Genomic DNA, 12,975 nt, shown 5'->3' on the forward strand with positions numbered 1-12,975 from the left:
GAGAGAGAGAGGGAGAGAGAGAGAGAGGCGGGGGGGGGGTGCGGGGGAGAAAGGCTTCATGGAGAAGCCGTATCTGGGTAGAGGTGGGGAAGAAGAGAGAAGGGACAAGCATAAGCGAAGACCTGTCTCTCTGTCACATGGACCGATGCAGGAAGGGTAGGGCCTTACGCTTGAAGAGCCCCGAGCCAGCCTGCTGCCCAAGTTTCCAGGTATTCTTGCTGTCCAGGGAGCAGAAACTGAGCTGGAGGTGAGAGAAGCTTGTGCTCCAGACTCCTGGAGAGTCGATGCCACCTCCTATTCTGCAGAGACATAGCCGGCCACATGGCCTGGCCACATTGGCAGAGCTGGGATTTGCATCCGGGTGTGACGCCAAAACCCTGCACTTAGCACTTGGCTGAGTCGTCCTGCTGTTCGGGGTTCAGGAAGCGCTTTGCTGAGGAGTCACACTGCAGTCTTACAGAGTAGAAGTGGAGAAGGGTTGTGGTGTTCCACACAGAAGGAACGCCACGTACAAAGCAGAAGACAGTGATCTGACCTGATGTGGGCGGCACAGGGTTCCCTACGGAGGCAATGGGGGCAGGAGGGAAAGGGATTTGGGGAACTGGCCAGAATGATGCAGCACGCACTGGCTGGGGCCTGGTTACGCAGACTCATGGATTCCCACCTAAGGAGTAAGTTTCAGTCCCATAGCTGTTTGGATTCCAAACTGAGGGTTTGATTATGGGTTCGGTACCATCTCTACTTCTAGAAGATCATTGTGGCAGTGAGATGAGGCACAGATTACAGGTGACGAAGCCAGAGGTAGGGGGACCCGTTGGGAAGCAGCGGAATAATTCAGGTGAGAGAAGATGGTGGCTTGGACCAGAGCAGGAGTAGGTGATGGAGAGAAGTTAAGAGTTTGAGAGAGATTTAGGAAGAAGAACACAAAGTAATTGGCAGAAGGAAGCAAGTGCAGGAAAAGGAAGGGTCAAAGGTGACTCTCAGATTTCTGGGTGAAGGAATGAGGTATCTGGTGGTGCCCTTCTGGAGGCGAGAAACCCGGATTGGGGTAGAATGGAAGTTGAGTTTCAAGGACATTGAAGTAGAGGGGTCTGCAGCATGTCCAAGTGGGCAGGCCAGGTGGTGCTGGCCTTCATTCACTCATTCAACCAGTGGTTACTGCGTACTTGCAGCGAGCCAGGCACTGGGGGTTCACAGTGAATTAAACAAGGTCCCTAACCTTGGGAGGGTTCCTTCTGGTGGAGAGACAATTAACAAATAACCGAAGAAACAGAAGTTACAGGCCATGAAAGGTACTGCGAAGGATCTGAAGAAGATGAAATGGAGAGAAGCTGCAGGTCAGCCTATGCTCCCTCTGCCCAACAGAGCAGGCCTGTTGAGGAACAAGCTGGCCAGAGCCCTGGGTCCCACCTGCTTCCTTATCAGTTTAAGGGGGAGGGCCTGGTGCTCAGATGGCCTGTTCCTTGGGCCCAGAGCTTCTCTTGCTCAGAGCCAATCCCCACAGTGCAGGGATCCTCTACTTTCACCTGCTCTTAGCTTTTAGGGTCAAGGCTTCTGCACTGTGGCCTCTGCACCGTGCGCTGTGCCGAGCCATATCGAAACCCAGCAAATGTGGGCCACGTGGATGGATGAAGGGCTGTCTCATGCCTCGCTGCAGGTTGTGAGGGTGCACATAAACACAGCCTGCACTTCAGGAACCTGGAGCTGCAGAACTGGATAAACCGCACCCTGAGAAACAGGCAACCGAAGTACTGGGGGGAAAAAAGGTGTCCTAGGCATCGCTCTCATTCAGGCCTGAGGACTTCCCATAAGGAGTGACGCTTACACCTGGCCTGGGAAGAATGGGTTTCACCAGGAGCCTCTCGGGTGGGCACCCGTCTTGCCCCCCACCCCCACTGAGCTAAGCGGAAACTGCAGCCCAGAACTGCCTGGGGACCGGGGTCAGCGGCAGACACAGGCCTAGAAGCTGCGGTAAGCAGCAGATGCAGGCGATGTCACCTGGAGCTAGCCAGCTTTCAAAACTCTTCCAGGCCAGGGATGCACTCCTAAGAGCGACAGTAGATTAATACCAATTAAAAAACAAGAAAGCAAAATCTGGGTTGAGGTCTCCAGGTGAGCCGCCTCTTCTGGACGGATTCACTTCATGGGGACCTGCGCTCCGGGAGGCTGCGGGCGGTGGCCCCTTTAAGCGTAATCCTCCTCCCAGCCGTCCCAACACGCTCGGGGAGTTCCCCGGCCGCAGCTGCGTGGTCCCCGCCGGCCGCGCCGCCGCCGTGGCCGCCGCCGCCGCCGCCGCGACCTTTCCCCTACTTTCCAGGGCCTCAAGCTCCGCCCCCTCGCCGCCACCAAAATACATGCAGCATCCCGCCCTGCCCGATCACGCCGCTGCCAGGCTCTGATCACGCGGCTCCCCGCGGCGCCCATTGGCCGGCGGCGCACGGGCTAGGTGCGCATTGGCTGGCGCCCTCCAGGCCCCGCCCCGTCGGGGCGTGGTGTATTTTGGTTTGCCTCCGCGCTCCGCCCCTGCGGCCGCTCCCTCCCCAGCCGCCCCGCCCCTCCCGCACCGCGAGGGCCGCGCCAGGGCAGAGCCGCGCGGGCGGGCGGAGGCGCACGCCGGCCGCTGGAGCTCCGGGTCGCCGCCGCCCGCCGTGCACGTGCGGCAGCTGCTGTACTGAACTCCCGCCGCGCGGCCGCTTTGTTGCCTCCGGGCCGCCGGCACCATGCACACGCCGGCCTCCGCGGGCTCGGGCGACGCACGCGCGGTGAGTGGCCTCCCATTGGAGCGAGGGGCGAGGCGGGGACGCGCTGCCAGTGCGGGCCCAGGGCGCGGAGGAGGCCAGAGGCGCGCGGGGCATAACCGCGCGCGCACCGTTAGGAGCCCGGGCGGCTTCGGGAGTCGAGAGGGGCGGTGGCCGCACGAGGCCGCGCCGGGAGGGGCGGGAAGTGGGCGTGTGCCTCGCGCTGCTCTCTGCGCAGCTTTGTCTACCGCTCCCGCAGCGGCCCCGCCCCGCCGGCTTCAGGTGCGGGGCTATTTCCAGCCATGACATCACCAGGCCCTGAGGAGGTGGCCGTTGGGTGGGGCGCGGCTGGCGGGAACGCGGCACGCGGGCGGCGGGGGCGGGGCGCCGGCGAAGGGGCAAGGACTGTGGGAACGCGGCGCACGGGCGGTGGAAAGGGCGAGGGGGCGGGGCAACGGCTGGCGGGAAGGTGGGGGCGGGGCAAGGGCTGTGGGAACGTGGGGGCGGGGCAAGGGGCGGGGAAAAGGCCGGCGGGAAGGCTGCACGGGGCGGGGGGCGGGCCCCGGCGCCTCAACCCTGGCGGGCTCCGGTCGGGACCTGAGGGCTGCGAGGAGTTCGCTGGTTGGACCTGGGACCTAGTCGAGCCGCGCGGACCGCTGAGAGGCCGAGAGAGAAGTGTGGGAGCCCCGCGCCGCCCTGTCCCTGCCCGCCTGTGGGCCAAGCAGGCGGTAGCCTGCACGTCTGTGACTTCGCAGTTCGTTCCGAGGCCCGGGCTACGGGCAGAAGTGGGGCTAGAGCGGCGTTTGTAAAGGCGGCGGCGTTGCCTGTGTGCTTTGGGGGACACCTGGGCAGGACAGGTTGGATGTTTAGGCAAACTGAGTGGAAGTGTGTATCTTAGTAGATGTAGAATTTCTCTGCGAAGAGATCATTCAGTCGCTTCCCGCCCCGCTCTTGCTTGACAAGAGACGGTCTGCTGCGCTGGGAAGTCCTCGGGGCCCGGGCTTGTGGCACATCTTACACTTTTTTCCTCTCCCCGCGCTGGCCTTGTGGCGTGAATCGGTGCTCCTGGGTGTGGGGACCGGGGCTGAGCCAGTGCAGGCTCTCCCGCCCAGGGCTCTGCTGAGTGACGGCCTCACTGGTGTGGAGCCTCCGGGGTTGTCGCAGATGCGTCTGTGGGGACGCTCTGGTGGCTTCGCCGACTCAGAAGGGCTGCGCTCTCATCTTACCCAACCTCAGCCATCAGTGTCTTTTCCTCCTCCCCCGGGGACAGTTTGGTATTAGCTACTGCAGCTCACACTTCTGGAAGTGTTATTAATCATTTCCCGAAGGAGAAGCTAGCTTAATAACCTTTGTTAACGGTCAGGATTTTCCGTGGAAGCCGCTGGCGGACCGAGTCCATTCCTCCTCCTCCCCCCACTGCCCCCCACCCGCCGCTGCAGAACGCTGGCTCGGAGCGAGTGGTCCTCGGCGCTCGGCAGGCATCCTTCCCTGGAAGCCAGAGCGCGTGCGCGTGCTGCCGGGGGCGGGGCAGGCTTCTGGTGTGCGCGTCCCCGTGCTGTCCCGGTCCCCCCCTCCCTGTGTTTCCAGGGACTCAGCCACTGTGTTGTGTCGACTTTAGGTTGACATCATGGACATATGCGAGTCAATCCTGGAGAGGAAGCGGCACGACAGCGAGAGGTCTACGTGCAGCATCTTGGAGCAGAACGACATGGAAGCTGTCGAGGCTCTTGTTTGTATGAGCTCCTGGGGTCAGAGATCCCAGAAAGGGGACTTGTTAAAGATAAGACCCCTCACACCTGTCTCTGACTCTGGGGATGTTTCCACCATTGTGCACGTGGACGCAGCCACACCCGAGTTACCAAAGGACTTCCATTCTTTATCAACTCTGGTAAGAGGAGGGGGAGAGGAGCGATTTGTGCGACGGCTGGAGTACCTTCAGTAAACATGCTGAAGAGCTCCTGGGGAGATTCACCCGATGCTGGCAAGCAAGTTCACACCCTCCCCTGTGTGGGTCCTAAGGGTGGAAACTTCTTTTATCTCTTGAAAATATGCTTTCCATTGATTGATCATAGCTTGCAGCCACGGGGTGAAAATGTCCGTAGGCTGAAACGTACAGATTAATGGGAGAAAGCAAAATGTACTCATTTCCCTGGGGAACTGAGGGTGGAGGCTTAGATTCCCCAGATACCCCAGGCCAGGGTCAGGATCCGCTGCCACAGCTGGGGAAAGCCTGTGCTTTGGCACTGGACAGCTTTTGTTAGCTGGGTTGAGACCCTGGCCTCTGCCACCCTGTGGCAGCCAGCTTCTTTCTTGGGTGAGTTGGGTGTAGTCAAGCACTGGTTTTGGTTTTGGTTTTCTTAACTTGCTACAGCTCTGAAGTTACTGGGGAAAACTGCTTCGCAACTTGGAGAAGTCGAGAGCTGTCAGTTGCTAACAAAACTGAAAATTATAATCTAATTGTCCTGGGCTGGAAGCCTGCCCTGGAAGGAGAGTGTGGAAAACCGACTTGGAGAGAGAGGGATGAGAAGGGACTTGGGGGTAGTGGAGAGGATTGTACAGGTAGTGGGCCTGGCTGCCCAGAGCACGTCACAGCGTTGGGATCGTCCACTGAGAGGCTGAAGATAAGTGGGAGTGGTGGGGGAGGTGTTACAGAGGCTCACTATAGGCAGAACCCCTGGTTAGAGCAGGGCCTTTTATGGGTCATTCTGACAGGTTTTACCTCTCATCCAATAGGCACAGGATACGTGTGTGATTGATTGGATATGTGTGTGTTAAATGATTACCACTGAGATTTTTAAAAAATTTTTGAGAATCTAAAATTATTGTGTAAAGCTTTCATCTTGAATATAAGTTTGATTTCTCATTTGCAGCCCTAATATGCAAATTGTTCATTTCAGTAGCTGTGCGAGGCCAGGAATGGCACTGGCGTCCTTATAACCGAGCAGATGGATGGGTTTGAGAGAGGTCGGGAAAGGGAGAGAAAGCTAGAAAGTAAAGTGTCTCATGCAGCTTTTATATTCACTGGGTGTGATTGTGAGCAGACTTTGACCAGTTTTTTCTAGATACTTCTTTGTAAAGACCTTGGGGACAACATGATCAAAGTAAGTTCCTTAAAATTTAACCAAAACAACCTTTTCACACAGTACTTTTTTCTTTTTTTTTTTTAAAGTGCATGACTCCTCCTCAGAGCCCTGACCTCCTGGAGCCGTCAACAGGGACAGTTGTTCCTTCCCAAGTAACTGATTCCAAAGCACCTGTGGTCGTGGCTGTCGCCCCAGCCTCTACTGGGGCAGCCGGAGTGCTGAGGAGGAGGGCAGAGAGCACCCTGCCTGCTTTGAAGGCAGAGCTGCTGGAGCCGGCTGTCAGCCCTCACTGCAGGGCCACGGTGACAAGTGTCATTTGCCACACTGGGGGGAGTCCTGCTGCTGCCCACGTTCCTACCACCCAGACTCAAGCACACCAACTTTCGGCCAACGCGGAAGGAGAAGCGCAGTTTTTGGGGCACGTTGAAGCTGTGCAGGACACACACCTCACAGACAGTGTGCTCAGCGCTAACTCAGCATCCTGTCAGCCTTGTTTGCACAAGTCCAGTGGCCTGAGCCCCACCAAAGACCAGCAGGCAGGGTGGCCCGTTGCAATTCAGACCTGCTCACCAAAGAATTATGAAAATGACTTGCCAAGGAAAGCCACCCCTCTGATTTCTGTCCCCATTCCTAGTCCCCCTGTCCTTTGCCAAATGATCCCTGTGACTGGACAAAGTGGCATGTTATCAGCTTTTTTGAAGCCATCTCCCCAAGTGTCTGCAGGGACTGTCAAACCCATCTTACCCCACGCTGCTCCAGTGCCCCAGCCTGTGTTCGTGGGACCGTCTGTGCCTCAGGGAACTGTGATGTTGGTTCTGCCCCAGGGGGCCCTCCCGCAGCCTGCCACGTGTTCGTCGAGTGGAATGGCTGTTGGGAATACCAAGTTACTGCCCCTTGCCCCTGCTCCAGTGTTCATTGCATCCAGTCAGAACTGCGCCCCTCAGGTAGACTTTTCCCGAAGGAGGAACTATGTTTGCAACTTCCCAGGCTGCCAGAAAACCTACTTCAAAAGTTCCCACCTCAAGGCTCATCTTCGCACTCACACAGGTGAGAACTGAAGCAGGTAGGGCATAGGGAATGTCGGATCCCGTGATCGGGAAACACACGTCCAGCCGCCTTTGAGTGGGAGCGAAGCTGAGAACCGCTGGAGAAGGTGGCCATCTTTCTTTGGTTCTGAAAAGCCTTCATAGTCTTGGGGTGAACGTTAGTACAGCTGTCAGTGGTTTTCCTGGAACATGGTATCTGGTCACCCCAGTAGCTAAAATGTAATATAGTTCTGTGATTGTGAACCTGTGATTGAGAGGCTTTTAGGGTGAGGCTCACATTCCCCCTTTCTCTTCACATTGCAGTAGACATTCTTTCTTTGCATTTTAGAAAGTGTCCATTCACGTTCAATAAACATCAGTGTGACTTACTTAGGCTTACTATGGGGAAAGAGCTCTCCAAAGTATGGGAAAGTTTGAATTCTAGAATATTTGAACTTTAAAGGAATATTGTTTTTTTATTTTTGGAAATATGTGGTTTTAATTCAGAAGGACTCACACAAGAAACTAACTAAAATGACTTAATGATCTCTTCATTGTCCTGTCAGATCCAGTAGAGTTTTCGGCAGTGATGGAAATGTTCTCTGTCCATTAGGAGGGTAGCCACTAGCCACATGGACTTGAAATGTGAACAGTGTGTCTGAGGAACCGAAGTTTAACGTTTTCATTAAGGTTGCGTTTATATAGCTACATGGGGCTGGTAGCTACCATGTTTAGCGGAGGTGTGAGGTTGCCTGGTAGGTAGAACTTCTGCTGTAGTTGATTAGGGCAGAACGTCTCAGGTGTTCTGTGACACTCTTGTTCTTTGAGTTAGTGTCACTTGTTTTGTTTTCAAGGGTCCTGTGGTTAAATAGTCTGCTTGTTAAACTCACCTTTCAAAGGTTCACACACATATGTATATATAATAAGCCCAGTTAACAGGACGCAGGTTCTGCAGTAAAGATGTGCTTCGTAAGCTGTCTTGATCGTGGAACCCCAGATGCCGGCTAGTGGCCTGGGGGACAGCAGTGAATTGTGAAATACAGTTTAGGAAAGGCTGAATTGGAGGGAGTTGTCATAGTACTTTACTTTGAAATGCTTTCCTGGTAGAGTGGTTTCTAATTAACACATTAGAACTCCAATCGTGGCAGCTCCCGCTTGCAGAATGAAGCCGCATCTGGAAGGCGGGCCTTACGGAAGGAGCCCTGCTGTCCTCCACACTGCGGAAGGGGCTGTGTGCTTCCGGGCTAAGGCCCCAAACCTGGCCTGTGAAGAACTTGCCTCTCTGCCTTTACTGTCTCTCTCCAGTTCCACATTTCTGCCCTTCACCCTCTGCCCTCTGCCTGTCTCTACTTACTGAAAACCCTTTAAGGGCCATCCCAAAGTTAGTTCTTAGAACTCTTCCCTGATCTCTCCTTCTTTATTTGACCCTGGTGGTTTGTTGTGTTTTTCACCTTATTCTCCCTTTGTATTTTTAGTTACGTACATAGGTGTCTGATCTCACTGGATATAAACTCTTGGTTTCTGTCCCAAGAGCCTGGCGCTAGTCATTGGTGATGCAGGGTTGCTGTCATGGCTGTATCGGTGTGAATGGGCACCCCTAAGGGGCTCATTGACTTGGCAAGCCCTGCTTTTCACTGAGACTGCTGAGGTGAACTTCAGATCACATCCAAACACAGATTCCACATGTGGGGAAGCGCAGTGGAATGAGGTTTTACTGTTTATTCAGTCAGCTTCCCTTGGTAGGAAACTAAGGTGATCATACAAGCTCTTTTCAGGTTTCCCAAAGTACTTACATTTAAGTAACCATAAAGGTTCTGAAGAATCAAATTCTTGTGTTATTTCATAAACACTAAATTGGAGTTTTTGTAAGAAATAGAAATCTTGGATAGGTTTACCTTAGATAAGATAGTTTTTCACTGTACCAACATGAAAATTTGTTTAATTAGGATACGGTCGAGTGAGCAAAGGCTACATTTTTGACATGCTGAAAACATAGGGCACTTTGTAAATCCCACGCCAAAGGGTGTTGGTTCTCTGTCCAACATCTGGCCATCTGGTATGCTGCCAGCACTGGTGGTAGTTTCCTGGGAACAGGTAACCTTATGCTTTCACCATGGGGTCTTTGAAATCCATCACAGCATCACTGTGATAATGAATTTTCCTTTTAAATCAGCTTTGAAAAACATCAGATATTTAGTTGATCTCTCTCCAACACTCATTCATTCAAAACCATTTATTCACCACCTGTCATACAAAGTGCTGTGCCGGGGGTTAAACTGTACATAGATGGATGAACTAGACAAGTCGTAAACCTTCGGGAAGGTAGGTCACATGACAGCACGCAACAGCATTTATCAAATCCCTTCACAAGGTTGCACAAGCGGTCTATGGTGGTCACAACCTGGTCAAGATCAGGGCTTCAGGATGCAGGAGATGGAGCATTCCTGCTGGCTAGAAAGGCCCAGGATTCTGCGGACAAGGGCTTCCCACTCACCTCTGTACCTCCAGGAAGACACAGTATGGGCAGGACACCTGCCGGGGGCTCTGAAACTTTGAGTGAATGACAGATGCTTGAAGCTTGTAACAACAAGAAGGTAGCTGTTAGAATTCTAACCTGTTCTGCAATTAACCTCTTTGTCAGTGTAATAACAAATATGAAAATGGAATTAATGATTCTGAGAAGTCTTGCAGGTGCTAGGAGGGATGATTTTTTTATATGTGCAGCTTCCAGAGAGGGAAGGAGTCATTCCTTTCAAGAATTTACCTCCTACCCCAAGTTCACAGTCAAAGATTTATTTTTATTTAAAAATATCTTTAGAAGGATTAGATTAGTTTGATGTCTTTGGGCCCTGACATATTACATCTTAGGTGTGGCAGGAAGAAATGCATCTTGGACGATTTCTTGACTTCCAAATAACCTGATACCAGAATGATAGGGTATTACTTGCTGCTTAGGTTTTGACGAATACAGTTTTAAAACGACATGAATTAACCTGTCCAATAAGGTGCTGCACATTTATGTTTTCTTTACTTTGTGTTTTCTTATCTCTCAGGAGAGAAACCTTTCACCTGTAGCTGGGATGGCTGTGATAAAAAATTTGCTCGTTCAGATGAACTCTCTCGCCACCGCAGAACTCACACTGGGGAGAAGAAGTTTGTATGCCCGGTGTGTGATCGGCGTTTCATGCGCAGCGACCACTTGACAAAGCATGCCCGGCGCCATATGACCACCAAGAAGATCCCTGGCTGGCAGGCGGAGGTTGGCAAACTGAACAGAATTGCCTCAGCAGAGAACCCTGGGAGCCCGCTGGTGCACCTGCCGGCCTCTGCATGAAAGGTCCTCCAGGGAGTTGTGGATGGGAATTTTTCAAAGCCTTTTTTCAGGAATGGAAGTGATGGTTTTCTCTCCAAAAGAAATTGTCTTGAGGGCTAGGGGAGCTGGTTCTGATGAAAGTATGTTAACTTGTCTTTTTTGGTGGGGAACCCTGTTCAATATCTTTTGTAGTTTCAGAAGTTGTTTTAAGGAAAATGGAAGAAAATTTGATAATCTAAATCACCAGCATTCAAACAAACATTTCGGCAATAAATTTTACAAAATCTGGATTTTTTTACAACCTTCCTACTCCTGTTTTGTAGAAATGAGACACGTTACTAATTTTTATACTGTTTTTTATAAAAAAAAATTTATATTGTTGGTTCTCAAATTACCAATTTCTATATAGATGATTTTACAATCTTCTTTTCAATGTTTAACGATGTTTTTATAATAACCCTACTTTTAGTAAAGTTGGCACATTATTCAGACAAAAAAACTTTACAACTTTGTAATCAGGCCTTTTAGATCTAAGAATTTTTTAGAATCAGAACTGGTTGAATAGGGGCCTCTTAAAGAAATGGGGGGAAAAAACTTCGCAGTCAGCTTCTTCATAACATTTCCAAGGGAAATTCCAGACAACTATTTCTTTAAGGCTGTAGCCCAAGGAATTAAAATTTTCATTAAGTAGACCTTAGTCACCTGTGTCCATGGTGTGACTTGTGAAGAATGTACCCCAGGGATTAACGTAAAATACTCGGTAGATACCCGGTGAGCAGAGAGCTGATGTAGGGTCTGAGTGTCTGTACTCTGCTGAGAGCAGACCATTCAGAGTCTCCTGTTTGTACCTCAAACCCCCAAAAAAGAAAATGTAAGCACTCAAACCCAGCTGCTTTGTCAGTTGTCAGTTTGACTTCTTTTGCTGTGGCCTTATCCAAGTGTTTTGTGGGTAGAGTAACTTAGAGAAAAAGATGTCCTTAGTAGTTGGAGGAACTTTCCACCAAAGTAAAGCTTATGTAAGGTGAAGCGGACATGCGTATGGTCCAGCTCCAGTGTTCTGATTCCTTTATTTATTAAGTATTAAGAACGACGGGAAATGCAAGTTACACTAAGCGGCAGTAATACTACCAAGCTGTCCTTTCATTCATTTTGTTTGAAAGAAATTGTTTTGATCAAACAGAAAATTACTTGGAATGGGGTATTTTGCAGTCTGGCTAGAGAATAGACCATGGGCATCACTTTGAAGCTGTGAGCACAGGTCCTAGCATTACAGAGACTGCGCCCCAGTGTCCAGGTGTCCAGGAAGCTGCTGAGACTGCTTTGGTTGGGCAGCGTTGGGAATCCAGGCAAGAGAGTGCATGTAAGGAACACAGCGATACTGCTCTGCCCTTCGAGCCTGGGAATGGTTTTTATTGTGCCGTGTGTATTTAGATTTTTGTCTTTGCCTCTTATTTATTTGCATTTACCTTTATTAAAATGACGGTAAGGTGAAATATTGAATAAATATCAGGTTTTGTGTTCAGGTCTTTTTAGTCTAATAACCCTTGCCTGGTCATTCATTGTATGTTACTTGATACCCATGAAGTATCAACTGCTAATTGACATACAGTTCTGTAAGCGCCGGCTGTGTGTTTAGTAGGCTTCCGTGTCTTTGGAGACTTCTGTAATTGAGTATTCCTACTGGTCATGAGACATGCTACAGTTGGAAGAGAACCAGAATTAAATGTCTATAGTTCGTGATTCCCCACCACCCAGTTCTTTCTTGCACTTATATCTTAAATCAGCATAAACATTTCTTTGTGTATGCTGTAAGTGGCATTAAATCTGGATATTTTTAATTATACAAAGTGATGTTAGTCCTGCTAAAGTTCTGGTAGATAATACAACGTCTTTGAGTATTTGGTTGCTTGTCACCTAGAACTTCATTCTCTGAGCAGTGTTGTTGCTAAAGGATAGATGTGTTAAAAAAAAAAAAAGTTTTGATTTACACTTCCATTTCCTGATTAGACTTTGAAATACCTTCTGTAAACAACATTTTTGGCCCTCTGTGATTGAAAGATTGTAAATTGGGAAACAGCTTCATCTGAAAAATGCAACGTGAGAACCAGAACCCCGCGGTGCGTGTTCAGCGTGGAGTCCTTCCGCTGCGGCCCGGGCATCGGAGGAGGGCGCGGGCGGCACGTCCCCCAGTGCACTTTACTGCCTGAGCAGTTTTGCTTGATCTTTTTTGACTTTGAGCCTTTCAAGTAGTTAATAAAATGTTAAATGTTTCAGAATTATGTTTTATGTAACAGACTTTGACTTATTATTTAAATGAATATGTGTGATGTAACTTTTTTCTTTGGATCATATAAAACTTTTTTGATTTGCAAACTGGACTTGTGTCCTGTGTCATTCAACTGCACTCCGGTGTACCCAGTGCCTGACCCTCCTCTTTGTTTTCTTGGGTTCTGTTCTACTTTCAGGGCACCCTTTGGCTTCTTTGGAGGGTCCTTTGTGAAGGAGCAGCTTCTGTGTTGGCCAATTTGACGTCAGGACCGGTCTTGGCCGTAGAGGACCATGGCTGCTGGGTAACCCGTGACCCTCATCCTCATGCCCTCCGTGTGTCAAGAGGGGAGTATGGGAGGCAGCCTCTTCCCTCCCTTCCCCCACCCCCAGCCCAAGCTTTAAAGGTACATCAGGGAGCCACAGTCTCCGCTCCTGCCCCTGGAGTACGTTCTCTCTCAAGCTCGCTCTGCTGGGGCTGTGCATCCACGTCCTGCGAGGGGAGGCCTCGTGGGTGTGGCCAGGCACTCGCGTGGGCTCAGCTCCTGGTG

General features: G+C 51.0%; 1 protein-coding gene across 1 annotated transcript; it reads left to right on the forward strand.

Annotated features, from left to right (window-relative positions):
* Nucleotides 1-2,631: 2,631 nt before the first annotated feature.
* On the forward strand, nt 2,632-12,523 carry KLF11 (KLF transcription factor 11). The gene is made up of 4 exons (XM_082672644.1): nt 2,632-2,762; nt 4,357-4,626; nt 5,908-6,868; nt 9,900-12,523. Exons 1-4 carry the CDS (start codon nt 2,721-2,723, stop codon nt 10,178-10,180), a joined length of 1,554 nt encoding a protein of 517 aa, XP_082528770.1. The 5' UTR covers nt 2,632-2,720; the 3' UTR covers nt 10,181-12,523.
* The last annotated feature ends 452 nt before the right edge of the window (nt 12,524-12,975 follow it).

This window comes from Grampus griseus (assembly GCF_964374135.1).
Source record: "Grampus griseus genome assembly, chromosome: 15".
Lineage (NCBI taxonomy): Eukaryota > Metazoa > Chordata > Mammalia > Artiodactyla > Delphinidae > Grampus > Grampus griseus.